The sequence below is a fragment of the Mus caroli genome, unplaced genomic scaffold (genome assembly GCF_978045245.1).
Source record: "Mus caroli unplaced genomic scaffold, Mus_caroli_1 scaffold_2, whole genome shotgun sequence".
Lineage (NCBI taxonomy): Eukaryota > Metazoa > Chordata > Mammalia > Rodentia > Muridae > Mus > Mus caroli.
Window position 1 is genome coordinate 110,325,376 of NW_028227257.1, and position 20,438 is coordinate 110,345,813.

At 43.8% G+C, this 20,438-nt stretch overlaps 1 protein-coding gene across 1 annotated transcript in view; it reads right to left on the minus strand.

Moving 5' to 3' along the window:
• The window catches only part of Myo3b (myosin IIIB), a 336,609-nt gene that overhangs the window by 207,077 nt on the left and 109,094 nt on the right, over nucleotides 1-20,438 (minus strand). Inside the window, exon 8 of the mRNA XM_021150395.2 lies at nucleotides 2,309-2,464. Coding sequence (XP_021006054.1) covers nucleotides 2,309-2,464 — 156 coding nt within the window. The remainder of the gene's footprint in view (nucleotides 1-2,308; nucleotides 2,465-20,438) is intronic.

The window sequence follows — 20,438 nt, forward strand, 5'->3', positions numbered from 1 at the left end:
ACCCCTTTCCTCCCAAAGAAGGTTTGGGTTAGAGTGTTTCATCAGAGCAGAAGAAATCCTAACTAAGACCACCGTAGTGTTAAAAAGAAGTGAAGGACTCTAACAGCCTATGCACAGATATTTTTCTATGACTAACATTTATTGATGGCTAACACTATAGGCAGGCAGAGCCATCCTAATCTTTTATGTGTAGATTCAATCTGTAATCAAAACAACTCCCATCTTATAGAAGAGAGTTCAGAAGAATAAACAGTTAAATAACTTCTTCAGCACGTGGCTGAGCTACAGCCCAAATTGGGCAGAGCCCATGGTTTTAATCGTTGGTTTGCCCTGCCTGGTATGTGAGCATCGTTGGAAAGAAATGAGGGGGCTATTTTCCCATCTGTCCCTGCTCTCACCTCTGTTAGTCTCTGTTTTCTCCACCTTCACTGGAAACTCACAGCTTTAGATAGATTGGCTAGTCAGCTGCAAATGACAGCTGAGAGCTTTTCCTGGTGGGTTCAGAAAGCATCTATATAGCCAACACCTTGCTAGCTGTTAAGAGGAAGTGTCGATTACACCGTGTTCCCTTTGGAATTTATTTCTGACCTCCTAAGGAAGGGGCTGTTCAACATTTTGATACGTATTTGTGAGGTTGTATTTTTTTTAATGACTGTTCAAAGGAACATGAAGTACAGAATGAAACTGGAGATTACAAAGGCCCTGTGAGAAGCCTTTGCCACCTACCAGGCGTCTAACATCAAAAAGAGTTGGCAAAGAGTAATTAGAGCAAGGGCCTGAGCGTGCACGGCGGCTTTATGGTTTTCTAAGGGGGAAATCGGTGTTTAAAATAAGTCTGGAGAACTGCACAGGCAAAAATGGGCAGAAGTATGGTGGTTGGTAAGTCTGAGAACTAAGAAGCCACTGGAGAACAGCTCTCTGATCTAACAGAGACAGGAGAAGCTGGGTCTGACTTAAATGCTTAAGGGCCTGGATGTCTGGGTGTTTGTATCTCGTCCTCATTTTGGTAGTGTGTGTGAATGTGTGGGGCAGGCTGATGTACAGAAAGTAAAGGAAAGTGGGTTTTTGGTTCTCCTGGCCTCAAGTACAAGTTCCTACTGCTTCAAAAGGCCCCAAGTCACAAGAATGGGTCTCTCTGCCTTGTCAGCTAGACACAGACACAGAAATAGCCATGGCAGTAAGAACCGATAGGAAAATGTTTGCTGCAGAAACCTGTGACAACAGAAAAAAATCAGCACAACACAGTCACCTTGACATTCCATCTCTGGTAAGCCTAGCTTTGGCTTTCTGGTTTGTAAACGGGTTTCTGCACAATACAGGGCTATCTCCGGACCTGACTTACTCGGTGTTATCTTCCTCACCTCCGGTATTCTGAATGTTCTTTTAATAATACTGGACTGGTGCTTATCTGCAATCCTGGCCAGAATTTAAAAACCAAGTAATTGCAGAGTAGGGGAGCTTTGTCTGCAATTACATTCTTTCTTCCTTAAAGAGAAATTCTGCCACCCTCTGGACAGAAATCAAAGATCTGTTTCATAGAGATTCACACAGAATAGAGTTTTAAAGACTTGCTCCCACACCCTAAAAATAAGCATCTTAAAAAAAACCTATATGCCCTTTAAAAAGTGGGGGAGAAGGTTAGAGCCATGTAGAAGAAGTCCTGGCTGCTTTAGCTAGCATAAGCAAAATGCATGAGAAAATAAAACTAAGATAAGTCTGCGGATTCAGTAGAGAATGGGCTCAGAGCCCATCGAAACAGTCTTGAGCATTTAACATACACTCTTTCCATGGCCTGTTCGTAGAGTCCATGATAGCTCCCCACTCTGCAATAGCCAATTAAAGACTTTTCACATAATCTCAGACATAATTGTTTTGCAGTTACATTTTATTTTATTTTATTTTATTTTGGGTTTTTGAGACAGGGTTTCTCTGTTTAGTCCTGGCTGTCCTGTAGACCAGGCTAGCCTAGAACTCACAAAGATCCACCTGCCTCTCTGCCTTCGTTTGCTTCCTGAGTGCTAGGATGAAAGGTAGCTTGCAGTTAGTTACTCACAGCCGAACACGAGGACAGTGAGATTTCAGCCATTTGAGAGAAACCCGTCACAGGAATCCGAATAGGCAGTTTGTTTCTGAATCCTGCCTATTCATCCATGGGACGTGCTTAATTAAAGTCACACAAATGAAACGCTGGAAAATGCAAGGATGTGGTTGCTACCGATTAAAATGTGGGGCAAACCCAAGCACAATCATATCATCCTTACAAACACCCAGACAGAGAAAGAAGTCAGAATGACACGGAGAACCGTACCTGGTTTTAGCAACAGGGCTTCTCTGCTTCTGGTCCTGGAGCACCTTGGCCAGCTGTTTTTGCAGACACAAAACCTTGCCTTGAGTTCCTTTAATGAATGGGTGGTCCAAGAGATGGGTGACTGAAGGCCGCTTTTCAAAATCTTTAATAAGACACCTGTTTCACAAAAACAACAAATAATTCTAAAGTGTAACATTAGACACTCTCTTTCCCTAGGAATATAATATAGGAGAGAGGAGGGAAGAAGGCTTGGTAATAAACTTGATCATTAGCCCTGTGCAGCTCTTTCCTTTGAAATATGTATCAGAAAGTAGAAAACTTCAATGAATTGAATCAGTTAAAACATCAGAAATCTACTTTAGACTGTTGTAAGTAAATATTAAAAACTCAATTCTTTTTTACTCTCAATTTACTGTGAAATATTTGAAACACTGGAAAAGTAGACTACTTAGGAAAGCATTTTTAAGAGAAGGGAGTTTATCTTAGGAGCCTATAGAACTGTGATGTATCACCTCTACTAACCCTTTTATAGCAGTTGCTCTAACTCGGTGGAGTGGAGGGCCTGGGGGATGCCTTTAGAAGCTTACAAAGAGAGAAACAAAGCTGCAAGCAACAGAGAAGCGTGCGGCCACTGGTTTCTAATGTTTTCTGAGAGAACAGAAAGGTCTCAGAACTGAAAGTGACTGGCACTGTAGTTCTGGTGAATTGCGCAAGATTATGCAAAGTGGGGAGCAGAAAGTCCATGCAAAACGGTAAAAGTGGGGATCTGTTTGAGCCCCTCTGCAGTGGATTGGTTAGAGCCACCCCAGCGGAATGGCTTTCTCTTTAGGACTCAATGACCTATCATCCATAGAAAACAACGACTCCACACACGGAAATCCCTAGTGAAATGGGATCTGATGAAAACGGCTCCAACCACCATTGCCTGTCTATACCGAGTAGCTGCCCTGCATCAGAGGAGGAAGCTGCAACATCTTTCAGTCTCGAGCTGACCCAGGAGACTCAGGCTAAGCACAGAATGACCTTCTGCCCATTCCATGCCATCAACAGCTGTGGTTTGTCCCTCAGTAGCATGGCAGCAGCAACCCAAAGCCTTGGCAAGCTGTAGGAAGGTTAGCAGCCTCTGAGCACCTTTGACAGAACATTTAAGCCTAATTCTTCACAGCAATGCCCAGTTGTCAGATACACAGGGAGCTTTTAGCTTTCAGTTTTCACTTCAAAATGGCTTTCCCTCACCTTCTAGTCCTGAAGGATATTCCGTAACATTCCTGTTCCCCCGTCAGTCCATTGGTGGATTCCTTGGGGGCTCCTAGAACTGGAGCTTGCAGCTAGAAAGGCCAACGGCGCCTAGAATATCTCCAGACTGATGGCCGCAAGACTATAAATACCACCTCCACCTTGCCATGGGGAGAAATCAATCATTTGACTTTTATAGGTCCAGGGTGGTTTGTATAGCCTATAATTTTTCCTAGCAACAATACAAAATCAGGCACAGGAGCTCACAAAAGACTGCTGTTGTCTTCCCATGAGCAATCTTCCCTGGATCCCATGTTTATTCATGGGTCCGTGTAACTACTGTCAAAGGAAAACACATTTGTGTCACTGCTTGCCCAGAAAAGAAGGAACTCAAGAGGGCTATCTGATTGGCAACCCTGGTGATTTCTTCCCTTCTGACTTAAGTGTGGACCATAAAAGCCCCTAAAATAAAGTAGCCATGTGTGCCTTGAGGGCTGATGGAGACAGATAGACCTGGATCCTCAGAAGGAATGAGAATGGTGTTGGTAAGTCCAGGATCCACCCAAGGGCTCAACAATTACTGTTCTTACAGAGAACCCAAGATCTGATTTCAGCATGCACATACGATGGCTCACCACTGCCTATAACTCCAGCTCCAAGGGATCTGACATCCTCTTCTGGCCTCAGCCAGCACTTTATATGCACATAAACCCACACACACACACACACACACACACACACATGCATATACATACCACATACAAATATGGTTTTTGTTTGTTTGTTTTTTAAGAGGAAGAAAGGAAATGATAAAACAGGGATGCTTTCCTTGCCAGGTAACTGTTACCAAGGCTTCAACACACAGACTCAGGAGCAAAGCCAAATGCAGTCTGTGACAGCATGGAAAACTTCACGGCGCGTGAAATGGGAAACAAGCAGAGTGTACCTCTACCCTTCCTCCTTGGGACAGACTTTCAGGGGAGGCCGTCAGAAGAAGCCTGCAGACAGAGTCTTTTGGGTAGCCTTAGAAAGCATGCCCCTAGTGGAATGGGAAGCAGTTAAAGGTAGGATATCTATCTGTCACAGGATGTTAGCATCTCCCGGCAAAGGAAGGCTTCTAACAAGTGACAAGATCATCTGCTGTGTTGGAGAGGGTCTGGCTTTAGATCACAGAGCAGGTAAGAGAAGATGCATGAATATCAAAGAGAAAGAACCAGATGAGGAAGATTGTAACACATGAGTCTGCTCCTGTGGCGACCCAAATAAGCTATGGTGATGGGTGAGACACCCGGGAAGATGATGAGTTAGTCTTCTCAATAAGACTGGAGTGGGTGGTACTGCACACCACGGGATCAACAGGAGAGAAGCTGAGCGTGCCTGGGAGGAATGCTAAACAGCACGGTGCCATCTCCAGCTGCACAGGGAGGATCTTTAGGGGAAGGACAAGAAGACCTTGAGAACGTGAACACCCCTCCACATCTCGTTCTCATGGAGGCAACACACAAGTCTGAAAGGGAATTGTTATGATATTGACACACAGATGCAAAGGCTCTGTCTACTAGATAACAGGGCATCGTCTCATTCTATTTACTCAGCAAATACTTATTATGCCGCACCAGAATTAGATGAAATAAACTAACGCATGAACAATTATGATATTTATCCTCAAGCATCTATAGTAAATTTAATTGGAAAGATGGGAGGACCAGAGAAACAGAAAACCGTGAAAACTGGTGTTTGCTTATGTACCCAGGGAGAAAACAAATAATAGAAAAACAACACTGGACAAGGCTGTGCTTGCCTGTCATCCCAGCACTTGGGAGGTGAACAAGAGGATTAGAAGTTCAAGGTCATTTTCAGAATGATATTCACTTCTGGGTCAGCCTGGACTACATGAGAGCCATAAGGATCATGATTTTCTATGTGTGTGTGTGTGTGTGTGTGTGTGTGTGTGTGTACATATGCATGTGTGTGTTCATGTGTGCACAAGGATGTGAATATGGAGGTCAGAGGTCAACCTTAGGTGCCTTCTTCAGTTGCTTTTCATCTGATTTTTGGAAACAGGTCTCTCGGTGAACCTGGAGCTGACTGGCTAGACAGGCTCCAACCATTCCTATCGTACCACTGGTCCAGCACTGGATGTTTGCTGTATATACATTTTTACACCATTCTGGGGATTCGAACTTGGGTCCTCATGTCTTTCAAGCAGGAACTTCGCCAAATGAACCATCTTCTTAAGCCCCACTTCCTTTTATGTGGGTTTTCTTTTTCTTTTCTTTTCCTTTCTTTTCTTTTCTTTCTTCTTTCTCTCTTTCTCTTCCTTCCTTCCTTCCTTCCTTCCTTTCTTTCTTTCTTTCTTTCTTTCTTTCTTTCTTTCTTTCTTTCTTTCTTTCTTTCTTTCTTTCTTAAGTCCATGATACAACCCAAGTCTCCAAGCTGTCAACCCTCCAGCCTCACCTTCCAGAATACATGGACTACGGGTCTGCATCATCACACCTGGACAAGATTTTTTTTTATGCTAATCTTTTTTTTTTCCAATGTGAAGAACCTGAGGTCAGCCCATCAGTGATGAGGCCCTGGGCCAACTCTCACAGAAGAACCCTTTATACTCTGTCTTGTTAAAAACGGCAAAGCTATTTATTGTGTGCCATGCAATATGGTCAGGGGGTATATTGTTAGAAACCTCTAGTCAAGGAAGACTTCCTGGAGCTGGCAAGACCTAAGCCAGACTTGAGGGAAGTAGAAAGAGCTAGGTTGATGGAGAGGAGGCAGAAGGCATTTCTAATTGGGGAAAAACAGAGCAATTAGTATAGCATTTGGCACTAGATAAGATGTGTAGTCAGAACTCTTTCACCTTGCAAGCTGCCGCTTTTGAATGCCTAAGTGTTGAGCCATGCTATGTGAAGTTCCTCACCTACCTAAGGCCTGATCTGATTGCCTTTAATAAAAGTCTGATGGCCAATTAGCAGGACAGGAAGTAGAAGGTGGGACTTCCTGGGAGAGAGAAAGGAACTCTGGGAAGAAAAGGAAGGCCCTTTATCCAGGAGCTATGAGAGGACCTGAAAGGTATAGCTAGCCACAGGGCTAGATAGTCAGGTTAACTTAGACAAGCTAGTTGAGCGTCTGCCCAGTTAAGGCCTAAGCTTTGAAATATTAAAAGGTCTCTGGGTGGTTATTTGGGGAACTAGCTGGTTAAGGAGTGACTGCTGCCGTATTTATTTCTAGCATTAATTAATACGTATAGAACATTAATAATCATTTTATGCCTAAGGGCAGTTATTGCCCTTCATCCCTTTACCAACTCTAGCCAAGGAATAATCATTATTGTTTTTGAATAATCATTAGTGATTTTGAAGAGTGATGTCCTACTCTTCAAGATCAAGATTTTCAGCTGATCATTTTCAAGCAGACAGTTAGTGAATGAAGACAAAACTGACGAATAGAGTGGGCAGGAACCCCAGACAGCTTCTGTACACTTCTCACAAGAGAGTTCACTGCAGACTTGGAGGGCAAACACGGGAAATTAAGAAAATCAGATATGCTTACTCATTTCAAGATTATTTGTTAAGCCAAGGATTTCAATGTCCAGTTGCAGAATATTTTCCCCAGGCAGGGCCTAAGCAGGGATGAAACGCATGGATCTCTGACCTGGGACATGGGCATCAGCCAGTGTGAGGTAAGTTGGGTAAAGTGCTAGTCATGGCTGGTATTCTGTTAAGGGGGGAGGGGGAGAGACTGAAAGAAGAAAAAGAAATAGCTTCCTGGTAAATAAAGTTCGGGAAACACTGGTGATCTTCTAAAACATGTAAGTTTGGGGTTTCATGATGTGTTTGAATACATTAAAGTTTGTTTTAATATTTATTTATTCATTTATTTATTTTATGTATGTGAGTACATTCTTGCTCTCTTCAGACACACCAGAAGAGGACATCAGATCCTGTTACAGATGGTCATGAGCCACCATGTGGCTGCAGGGAATTGAACTCAGGACCTTCGGAAGAGCAGTCAGTGCTCTTAACCACTGAGCCATCTCTCCAGCCCCTAAAGAAGTTTTTTTTTTTTTTTTTTTAAGTGAGCATTGAGGATTTTAAAAACTGACTTAATTTTGTTTGAGTCAATGTCTCCAAGCTTACTTGGCCATAGACCTTTTTATTTTTCCTTCTTTTCTTCCCTGTTTCCCTGCTGTCAGTGAACCACACACCACAGATAACATCTTGGAAATTCTGTTGTAAGCTCTGATAAGTGCTGTGTTTTTAGAACAAGGTCAGAGATGAGTCCCCCCCATAGAAGACCAAGGCAAGATCCACAAGTCCCTAACTGTCCCTGTATCTGGGACATTCATAAGCTATTACTTCCATAGAAGACAGTTTCTCAAACTGGGACACTGCTCGGCACAAGTCAGTTCTTCTCAGAATCCTTTACTTAAGGAAAAAATAAGATTGAGCATGGACCGACTTTGGGAAAACTAAAAAAATCCCAGGTAAAATCTTCCACTGCTGTGCTTTTTTAATCTCTTAAAAAAAAAAAAAAGTAGGTTTAGATGTGTTTTTTCTGTGGTGAGGGACCCAAAGCAAAGTATAATAAAATTGTATTTATAGCCTGAACAGTAAGAGGCCCCAGATTTACAAGGCCACAGTAGACAGTTTGAATATGATAGGAAACCCACCAGAAGAAAAATGAAGCGGGCTGCAGCCTTGAAGGAAATCAATTCAGCACCTGATTTGAAATTCTAGTTCTTTCCATCATGTTTTCTCCGCTGAAGATTAATACTCAGAATTCATTTGTGGTCCCACATTAAACGCAGGCTGTTACTGGTATTTGCAGTAAGCCCAAACAGGCAAAAAGCAAAATGTGAACGATGCTGGGCTGTGACACTGGGAAGCCAGGCATGGGGGTTGGGTGCATGCGTGCGCGTGTGCATGTGTGTGTGTGTGCACGTGTGTGATGTCCTGAGGATGCAGCTGCACTGTCTGTCCCTGTAACCTGACATTTCAGGACCAAACTCCCGGATGCCTGAACAAGGGAACCATTTACCAACAATCAAGATATACCCTTGAATAAACCCACTTGATATAGCACAGCTGAAAAAGCAAGAACTAAAAATACCAATGAGCTTGGGGAAAAAAAGAAAAACCAAGAGGAAGGCAATCCTCTCCCACACAGTGGGGCCATGCTACGTCAAAACCCACGATTTTCATCTCCTCTCACGTCTTTGTCTATATTTTGTCTCGCATACTGTCTGCTGCCTTCTTAAGCCTTGCTCCTTAGATTACGTGTCCCCATTGGTACAGGACACCCAACTGCTGTTGATCCCACCAAACATTTCCCTGCCCAGTGACTCCTATCACTGTCACACAGAAGCCTGACTGGCAAGAGGAGAAAATCCTCCTGCGGATATGGTAATTACAGGCTAAGCTGCAGAGCACATGGTGCTCTGACTTGGAAGAAAATTTCCATTCTGGAAAACAAGACTGACAGCAATAGGCATTTTCCCACAGTGACTAATGCTGGGGGAGGGAAGGTTAGGGGTTTGGGGGGGAGGATATGGCATTGCTTATTGCTTATATGAATTTAGTGAACAGCCCCCTTTCTGTGTGCTAGAGTATTTAGCCACATTACATTGATGTGTTGAGGTTCTACTGTTGAGACCTGGAATTACATGCTAAACTCATGCCTGGAGTGAAGAGGTGAACCAAGTCAATGAGATACATGGCGGCAAACTCAGCCAGGCAGCTGTGCAGATTTCAATCTGAGTGGAAGGGTCTGTGTCTGCTAAAGGGTAAAAGCTCTGAGAAGGCAGGAGGGGTGCTTCAAACCAGGAAGGGAGGTGGGGCTGTAATCTCCCTCTGAAGCAAATCTGTAATGAGAATAGAGTCTGTACAGCAGTCAGGAGATAGAGCAAATGCAATGGTTTGCATAAGAATGGCCCCTTGGCTCATATATTAAATGCTTAGTCACCAGGGAGTGGCACTCCCTGAGAAGGATTAGGAGGTGTGGCCTTGTTGAGGAAGTACATTACTGAAGGTGGGCTTTGAGATTTTAAGAGCCCAAGCCAGGCCCTAAGGATCCAGATGCAGAACTCCTTGCTGCTTCTCCAGCACCAAGCTTGCCTGCATGCCACCAAGTTCCCCACCATGATGATGATGGGTGAACTCCCTGAAACTGTAAGCCAATTAAACACTTTCTCTTAGAAGTGTTGCCTTGGTCATGGCATCTCTTCTCAGCAATAGAACGCTAAGACAGCACAGCATTGTGGGAAGCTGCCATTTTGCCTGAGGTCCCTGGCTGGGGAGTGAAGAGGTAGCACGAGAAACAAATAAGTCTGACAGGCAAAGCAATTGGCACCAGACTAAGGTGAAGTTGTTGGATTGAAAAGAAACAAAACAAAACAACATTGCATTGCCTCAACTTCAAGGCCAAGGGGTGAAGAACTGCTTTCCTCTTCTACAGATGACTCAGACAAGGTAGAGAGGTAAGGAAATAAGACGAAGTGTGGTCTGAAGTCAGCCCATCAAGTCTAGGGCACACTGGGAAGGATCCACCTCCAGAGGTAATAGCTATGCATTGCACTTAGAGACAATTCTTTCACAGAAGTGGTACCCAGGAATAGAGAGAAACCTCACAAAAAGCATAGCTTTTAGCTTCTAGCCACATACCATGCCGAGATGTGGCTAGAGTAAAACCCAGCAATTCAGAGACCTCTCCATTTTCCTCTGTCTCTGATTCCTTAACAATTTAAATAGTTAAAAAAAAAAACAAAAAAACAAAAAACCCAGACTACAAGCTGGCTGTGTTCTTAGCTCAGGAGATGCGCAAACAAAAATCTGAGATCTACCTGGCGTGATGGCGCACGCCTTTGATCCCAGCACTTGGGAGGCAGAGGCAGGCGAATTTCTGAGTTCGAGGCCAGCCTGATCTACAGAGTGATTTTCAGGACAGCCAGCGCTATACAGAGAAACTCTGTCTTGAAAAACCAAAAACCAACCAACCAAACAAACAAACAAACAAATCTGAGCTCCTTAAGCACCATTTGTCTAAGAAAACGCTGCCCCCTCCCCCAATGGGAGAGAGTATCATAGACAGATAACAGACAGAATCCATCTGGGAGAGGCCTGAGGAGCCATCTGAAAGTGTTAAATGAGGGAGAGCCTGCCTATAGCGGGCCAGCCAACAGCTGGGTGCGGCTGCTGATTACAAGTAAGCAGAAGTGTGTCCAAGAAAAAAGCCATCAAAAGGCCTGCTGAGGGAGGTGGCTGCTTAACTATTGCTGATGACACTGCCACCTTCTGTAATGGATGTATTATTACAAGTGTGGCCTCTGCTGGGTGTAGTGACAGCCAAGGAATATCTCAAAAAAAAAAAAAAAAAAAAAACAAAACTTACAAATTCAATTTATTATTTACTATCATTAGTGTGTGCGCGCACTATTTGGGTTCCAGGGAGGGACTGAACGCAGGGCAACAGGCTCAGACAGCAAGTATCTCTACTCACTGAACTATCTCACCCAAATATCTCCCAATTTTTGTATCCTAGGGCTTAGATCATTTTCAGGGCAGTAGCCTGTAAGTAAGTAAAGACAGGTCCTTAGTTACCATGTCTCTTACTACCTTAGCAGGGGGTTTATGAAAGGCATTTTCCAATCACACTGACATTTTTTCATATTGTGTAGTCTACAGATGATGTGAATGTGTGTACATATGACGTGCATATCTGTGTGCAAATGAACGTGCCTGTTTGTGCATGTGGGGGGTCAAAGTCAAGCATCTTCCTTAGAAGCCCTCAAACCCACCAAATCTAGAGCTCATGGATTCAGCTAGGCTGACCCAAGGGCCGACAAGACCTAGAGGTTTCTCTTGTCTTCATGACTCCAGCACTCAGCTTATGGGAGTGTAGCGCTGTGCCCAGTTTTGCTTGGATATGAATTTAAGCCCTCCTGCTTGCACAGAAAGTTCTTTACTGTCTGAGTCATCACCTCATGAGATGTAGTCAGGGCATCAAGAATCACAAGCCATTACCTCATTTCATCACCATAGCAACTAAAACATAAGGTTCTTAGTGTGTTTTCAAATACCAACCTCCAGTTCAAAGGGCTAGAAAAGGCACGATCATCCTTGGAGAACTGGATCCTGGGACTGTTCTCTCAGGGGACAGTGGAGCAGCTATCAACACCATTGTTTAGCACAGCTAAGGTCTCTTGCAGCTCCCTCACCAAAGCCTCTTGGGTCTTTGCAATGGCAGGAATTGGCAAAAGATCCACCAGACTTGACCAGAAGATCAGATGCCAACCATGGCTTCCTTTAGAGGTCTTTACTTAAGGTGAAAATTAAAGAAAGATTTGCTTCACTAGCCCAGGGAGATAAGAAGCACTGGAGATAGATGTGGTAGCTAATTCCACAAGATGGAGATTATAGAAAATATGAGAGTCAGGGCAAGATCATCCAGAAGCTGCCAAATTCATTTTTAAGAGACACAGCTCTCACTTCAAAGAAAAGAAAAAGGTGGTTTGTCCTGAAGTCAAATATAAGTGACCATGGCCCAGAACACAGACTCAAATTTCTCTAAATCCCATGTTCCAATGTGGTAATAGTTCCATGAAGTTTTATAATAATGAAATAAAGAAAAATCATAAGTCAAGATGCCTTTCAAATATATTGAGGGAGGCATCAGGTAGCCAATGAAGAGGGGAAGGGACTTTTCTGTAGGCCTCAGATGCTATCCAGTGACATTAGTTTTGGGGTTGAGGAGACCGAGTGGTCTATTAAGTTAATGCATTCCAAAAGGTTTCACTGATGGCCATAAGGATGTTAGGTCACTCACACAGGGATGACGGCTGTTAAAGAACCAAGATAGCTGGGCAGTGGAAGCACAGGCCTTTAATCTCAGCACTCAGGAAGCAGAGGTGAGCAGATCTCTTGAGTTCAAGGCCAGTCTGATCCACAAAGCAAATTCCAGGACAGCCAGGGTCAAAAAAACAAAACAAAGCAAGATAACTTGTAACTGGGCCCTAGCCAGACCTGAAACATTCCAACCCCTCCACAGTTATTGATGATATATAATCAGTCAATAAGCCTTTCTAGTCAAAGCCTTCTGGGAACATTTGCCCACATAGGCAAAGCACTTTCTAAGTAGTTTGTTGATGCATTTAAATAATACATTCAGCAACAAAACTCATTATTCTTCCAAGCATGACTTATTTTTAAAGATTTTTAGGACAGTGGTATGTGTTAAGTCAGTTATTGAAGACAAATACAACACTCCTGGAGCTATGTGGTGATATGTAAGCTTTACTTAGATTCACTGAGCTATTTATTGTTCTATATCATCTACATCTGTATCTATATCTATCTATATATAACAGGATTGTTGAGAGAGTAAGTAAGGCAGTGGTTACACATTGCTCGCTGCAGAGCAAGCGATCAATAAATGCTGGCTCTGTGGTCAGCCACTGTACCAAGTGGTCCTGTGTGCCACTGCTTGAAAGGAAGGCAGTTGATAAGCAGGAAGAGTGCCCCATAAGTGTCTCAGTCCATAGTCCACTCTGCACCGCTGTGGTGAGATTTGAGAATGGAGAAATGAGAATACACAGAAATTTAGTTTCCTACAGTCCTAAAGACTGTTCAATCCTAGATCAAGACAGGAGAAGATTCATGTCCAAGATGAAAATTGTTCTGATTCCAAAATGGTTTCCCCAAAGAAAGGATGCTGAGTGCTCACCTCTCAGAAGGCAGTCCACTCATGGCCCAGAAACCCTCACAGCCTGATGCCCCTGTGAGGCCCTACATATTCCTAGGGCCACATTTATAGCACCTGAATTCTAGAAACCCCTGGTCTGTAACAGGAGTTTTCTTTGTTGTTAAAGTCTGCTGTCTCCTAATCAATTACCTACCTAACTAAACTGGGTCAAGTATTATACAAGTCTAACTCAAGGAGTTTGGTAATTAATTCATTGCTTTCTATGGGATTCCTACTATTGAGAGCAGGATCTCTATGTGAGAGTAGATGTCCTTATGCAGAATTCGCAACATTTGAGAGAAAGGGGACTTTGGGGGTCTGACAATTCAGCAAAAGCAAAACTCCTTGTTGTTTTCAAGTTCAAGTTTTTGGGTACTCTTGTCTTTGAATTGTCTGGCTCATTTCTTTGACTCAAAAATCAATTTCCATTTTGACAAACAGTCATGGTCGGCTTCTTAGTGCAGGCTTAAGTGCCTGGGGACATCGGAATTGTATTCTTTCCCTTGATCCTGCTTGCCACTCTGCCCTGACTTTAATCCATAATTCTCATTTGTATGCATTTTACGTAGGAGGGCAAGGAGTGGCTAAGACTTAAGCAGTCCCTAAAATACATGGACAAACTGACTGCACAGCAGTGGCAAAGGCTTGCCTAGGAATACCCAGGGTGGGGGCAGGGCCTTCCATAAGAAACATGTATCCTGGGTAATACCAACTCACACACATGAATTAGCTGGCGTGATGGGCAAGGCTGACATCATGGTGCATTCATAAACATGTATGGTAGGTGTTTACCGCAAGGGGCGCTACACCACGTGCTGAGAGCGGAGGTGCCTAGAGTCAGACACTTGCTTTCATGGAATCTGGAAACAAGTAGCTGAACAGATGTGTCAGCAATTGTAATTGAAGGCTGAAGAGTTTAGGGCCTTCCATAACCCCAAATCTAACTGGGGTACAAGTGTGTCACATGAGAGGTGAGGTTCTTAAAGGACAGAGTGGGCACTGGGAGGAAGTACAAGGGACAGACCATCAGGTGAAGGATTCAGGAGTCCCCTGTGGATTCTGTGGATGTCAAATGCAAGGGTCAAGAGTAGATCTGGACACTGCAGTCCAAGGCAGGTGACAGTGAGACTCTGGCTGGGAACTGCTTTTCAGGACCCAGAAGACCTACAGAGCTTTCTGCCTTTAACACCCCACTGGGATAGTTTAGCAGAGGTGGCAACTAGATCTTTAGGAAACAACCTGACAACATGGAAGAAGATCAGTTGGTGGGGAGAATAGGGCTCTTTTTAGGAAGGACGTGGCTTGAACAAAGGATGTAAGAAGAGAAAGTTGGTGGTTATAACTATGGAACATGGGGACGGGTTAACAACGTAGAAGTAGCCACTAGTGGACTCTTGAGCAAACTTAAATTTGACAGATGGACCAGCACCAGAGCTCTGTGAAGATAGGGAAAAGAATCATCCGTCTTCTACCTTCACCATCCACGGGAACCCCTCCCAAAGGACCCCAAGGCCTCGCTATTACGTTTCCCTAGTCTCTTTTTATCTCTCTTCCCAAGGGACCTGTCCCAGTGACAGCTAATGCCACACAGGATCATAGCCACCTTTCCTTCTCTCTCCTTGCAGTGGAGTCTCTTGACCACTCTTTACTCTCATTACAGAACTCAAGACAGCAAGGGTGGAGGAGTCTATGAAGTGAAAGACACAACAGCAGCACAGGCTGGCCAACCTTATTTCTCAAGCTCAGCGCCTGCTCCTGAACAACTGCTGAGCTTGTCTAATGAATCAAGGGCACCGGACCAAATAACGTACAGGGAACTTGTATGCCATGGAGAGTCACAAACCCAAACCTGATGGCAGATCCTGCTAAAAGCCAGTAGTACTGTCAAATGCACACACCTAGCACAGAGTACAAATTACATGTAAGAAAACCAGCAAAAACTACTCTGTAGAGTGTGCAACTGCTAGTCACTGTCTAGAATTTTTTTTCTGACTTATTGTTTGAGATAGTTCTAACTGTGTAACCCTACCTAACCTGGAACTCCTATGTAGACCAGGCTAGCCTTGAACTCATAGAGATCCCCTTATGTCTGTCTTCATGTCTGACCCTATGAAAAGTGACTCCATAAGACCTTTAATGAGGTATAACTCATAATCCACACAATTTAACCATTTGAAACATACAATCCAAAGGTCTTTAGTATGTTCACAGTTGTACGACCATCACTATAATCAATGGGAGTTTATTTATTCCCCACAAATAAACTCTATCCATTCTCACTCTCCATTTTTCTAAACCACCCCCATCCCTGGACATTACTAATGGACTCTCAGTCTCTGTGGATTTTCCATTTATGTAATACATGCGGCTGGCTTCCTCCATGTTTCATACTTCTGGGTTCTTACAAGGCACAGCAGATGTTAATAGATCATCATTCCTTTTCTAAAAATAATCCACCCTTGTGTGGGGCTGTCATACTTTCTTCACTTATCGGTGAATAGGCTTTGAGCTATTTCCACTTTTAAACAATTAGAAACTAATGGTATAAGGAATATGTGTTGTTGTTTATGTGGTTGGTTACTTGGTTGGCTTTTGAGAGTGGGATCCCACTAGGCTGACGTTTAATACATAATGTAGCCCAGGCTAGCCTCTAATTGTGATCTTCCTGCCTCTACCTCCTGAACTGTAGGCATACAGTCATGTGCTACCATCTGCAGCTTGTTAGGAATATTCCCTTATGCGGTTTGTATTTTGTTGCATGTCTTTTTTGGGGGCATATTTCTAGGAGTGGATTTTCTGCGTTGGATGATGATAACTTTTGAGTAATCTTTGGGAATGATACCGGACTGTGTTTCAAAGCAGTTCCTTCACTTTACCTTTTCCCTAGCTAAGCCTGTGGTTGATTTTTAATACTTTATCTTGTTCCAGAAATAATTAAGTACAAAGCATGTGCTTAGATCTATAAAGATAACATGCAATAAGGCAACATAAAAATAATGTAAGTCAAGGAAAAGATGATAAAGCAACGGAGTAACTTAGGAAGGAAAATAGGAATGAAAATACCAACTGAATGACTTTCTTTGTTAAGGCTGGACATACATTTGACTCTGGACTTCCTGGTAGACAATGTGAAAAAGGAAACATCTGTTCTATATATCTTATAATCCGTGATTTGTGAGCAGACCAGCTCCCCCTAGGACTACAATGAGACCATGAACAATGGTTGTGAGACTGAAGCAAATGCTCTTCTGGCTTTCCATAGAAATGAGTAGTGAGCGTGGGGTGTAATGCATACAACCGTCCTGTGCTGAGCATGGCCACATAGCTTGTGGATCCTTGGCCTTAATCTGGGGCTAACTCTACTAGAGAGTTGGTGAGCCTTTCCGGGCTTGAGCCTCTGGGTTCCCAACCTATGGAGTGCAATGCCCTACCACTAGCATCAATGGAGTCAAGGAAAGGCAGGCCAAGACTGACTCATCCTGAGCATTGCAAAGAACAAAAGGGAGATTCCTGACAGAGTTTAGCCCATGGGTAGAACGCAGCTCAAAGAATGGTGAGTTCCACAGGAGAGAGTTGGGGGAAGGACCAGAGCTTCGCAGCACTGCAAAAGGGGCCACCAGAGGCTCCAGCCAGCACTTCAGAACATAATACACAAAGAGAGTGGGGAGTGCAGTAAAGAGAGCAGTAATGACGCACAGCTGCAGTGGTCCTGGTGGTACCAACACTCACACTGGGCGCTCCTCTTTCAATGCCTGCTCTTTTGGTGAACACGGACGGGGATGTGGACTAAACATTTCTCTGGCCAATTGCCAGCTCCATGGCTATTATGGACGTGAAATTGGGGGAAATGAACCAGCCTGGTTTCCATAACAGCCTAACTGCTGCTGAAAAGCCTGGAGGCAGAGAGGGTAGTCTTGTCAGATAATAGGTAGTTGTCAATGTTTTATGCAAATCAGAGTTTTGCACAGCCATTGGCTTCCTTGCTTAGTGGTCCTGAGGATACAGACCACCACCACTGTGCCTGTCACCTGCCCAACTTCCAAGCCAAAACCTTTTGAAGGAGAATAAATTCTAAGATCCCACTGATTCCTGATGGCACTTTTTGGAGAGATGGTCCCTACTCTGGATCCTGCCACCCACAGCAACTAAGAAACAGTTCTGCATACTCTTGAGACCAAAAGAAGTCCCCTGTATCCTCACCTGCCAGGATGTCAATCCAGTGCCTTATGCAAGCTCACATTTTTTGCAAGAGAAAATATTTCTTTCTTTTTTAGGCAAGGGACTGAATAAAGACGCCACACCAGCTGCCTGGGGAGTCTGGGGAGTCCTTAGCCCTCCTCCATTAGCAGAACAGCTCCATCCATTACTTCAAAGCCTCATCAGAGACCCTAATCCTTTCTGAAAGGAACTCTCTGGCAGCCAAGCCTTTAATTTGCTGAATAATAGGCCCACTGATTAACCCTCACAAGGCAAATCACAGATACTGCAGGCAGTAAGTGTTCCCAGGGGGTTGAGAGAACCGAGGGGGCTGCCGGAATTATTTTCAGCCCCCTATAGAGGAACTAACACTGCCCAGGTTGCTCAGTGGTTAGCTTCCTGGTCTGCTTTCTCATTTGGCCAATTTTTGGTCCCTATAGATCGTTCTGATTGGCTTTTGCCAAACTGTAGCATGTTTTGAGTTTTAAGCCATGTCTTTTGTTGCCAGGCAGGGATCAGTGATATGGAATGGTGATGTCACAAAACGTAAGTGATAATCAGTGACAATAGAAGCTCTCTTTAGGCCAACTACTGGAGTACCTCTGCTCTAGGCAGACTGCTGTGCTCTGGGGGCAGAAATGGAATAGAACCCACAAGTACAAAGAAGAGAAGGTCATTTCTAATTCAACAAGAGGTGCCCAGTGTGGCTTTTTCTGTGGACACCTGCAGCTGGAGGTAGGCAATGATGCTCGGTGCTGCCAAGGACAGGTAGCAGGTAAGCTGGGCCGGCAGCGTCCCACTGCTGTATACCAATAAATCACACCCACATTAGCCTTCTGCCGGCTCCATCAGATAATGAGATGAGTGATTGAACAGATGACACAGTGGTCAATTATCACGTGGATGATATAAATTCTATTGTGGCAAGGACATTTATCTCTGTATCGATCTGGCTTTGCTAGCAAGGATCATAAATTACTCCCTTCCATAACCGTATGATAAATACTCTAATAACAGAATGCCACCAGCTCCCATTTTCCCAATAAATTCCCATACGGTTTCAGTTAGAGAAGAAACATGCATGGAGGGTTTTTTTTCTACTGCTTTTTTTTAAATCTTACCAAAAACTTTATTATTATAGCACTTTCAGGGTCCCAGTAGTTTGAAAGTCCTTTCTGCCATCTTGGCTTCTGCTCTGGTACACTTAGAGCCTCCCCCACTGACAGCATCCCTGACCAGAGCTGTACTTGATTACGGTTGATGAGCCTGTGTGCCGACATCATCATCACCTAAACCCCACAGTTTACCTTAGAGTTCATTTCCAGTGTCATGCATTCTACTGCTGGACAAATTTATAATGACACGTACTTACAAGCATGGTGCTACGTAGAGTTTCAAGGGGTCTTCTTGCTTTATAAGGAGCATATTAAGGAGACATTCATACATTTCAGCAATTGCTTAAATTCTGCTACAAGATTTTAACATGTGAACTTAGGATGAGTTTGGACATACAGGCAGAAAGCTGTTCATTGTAATTTGCTATACTCTTCACATTAAATTACAGTTACTTTGGTGCTTAAGTCAAATGGCTTCAAGGAAGCCTGTGGCACCTTACTGGATTATACATGAAAATTATTTCTCTGTTTCTCTTCTGTTAATCTCTAAATTTCTCAGCCCCAGAAAGCACCACTTATAATCCAAAGAGAACATGGGGAATATAGATAAGCACAACTGACCAACACAGTGCATATGCATACAGTACACATACTAAACACACACACATCAGCACACATACACACACAACACATATACACACATGCACACACAGAGATGCCTGAACATGCACATATATACATACACACACTCCTGTACATGCACACACACACATGCACAGACATGCACACACATGTGTATATGTATACACATACATACAACACAAACAACATGTGCTTGCCTGTACACACACACACACGCATGGACATGCACATGTATATGTGTGTGTGCATACACATACATACAACACAAACAACATATGCTATGCACACAGACATGCATGTGTACATAGACATACAAACAACACATGCTTACACACACACACACACACATCTAAAAGACCACACAGTCAGGAATGCAGTTCTATATGTCACACCCTTAACCAGCAACCTTCGCTCGCTCACTTCTGCATGTGAAATGTCAGCGATGTGTTACTTAGAGGCCGGGCACAGACCACCCCTCAGACATGACAGCCATCATCCTCATCAGCTGCTCCATTATAAGGGCACTGTCCTCGACTTGGATCAATGTCCCCAGTTCCTCCATCTCCATCTCATCAGCCTCTTTTCTCTCCTCTCGGTAAGGAGTTTTTCCATCAAAGAGAGGTTTTATTTTGTTGTTCCTTTTGGGGGGAGGGGTTGTTTTGTTGTTAGAAAAGAGAAAGCTGTTTTCAGATACATTTGCCTCAAACTCGTGAATGGAGCACCTCTTTTCATGCCAATGATAAATTGGCATGCCTTCATTTGGCATCCATTTGATAAAGTAGCTCCTGGCTTGAAATCCCACCTAGAAGGGAGGTGGTGACAGGAGGAGTTGTCAGGGTCGAACATTGGCTTCTACATGTTGGAGAGCAATAGAGGAAATCAGCTGACTTTCAATGCTGGCCTCCACACGTGTACAGCATGAATGTGTGCACAGGTACACACACAAAATAATTTTTTTTAAAAAGGGTCAGTGTTGGGCACACACACACACACACACACACACACACACACACACACACACTCACATTCTAGCATCTTAATCCCCAGAAAAGATATTGGAACAACACAGAGACCTGGTTTTGAACCCCAGCTCTGTTAGGATTCAGCTGTGAGGCCAAAAGCCCATCACTTAGCTGTCAAGAAGCTCGCTGTCCACGTGAGTGGTAACCCACTTGTTTAGCAGCAGTGAGGATTCAGTGAAATCACAC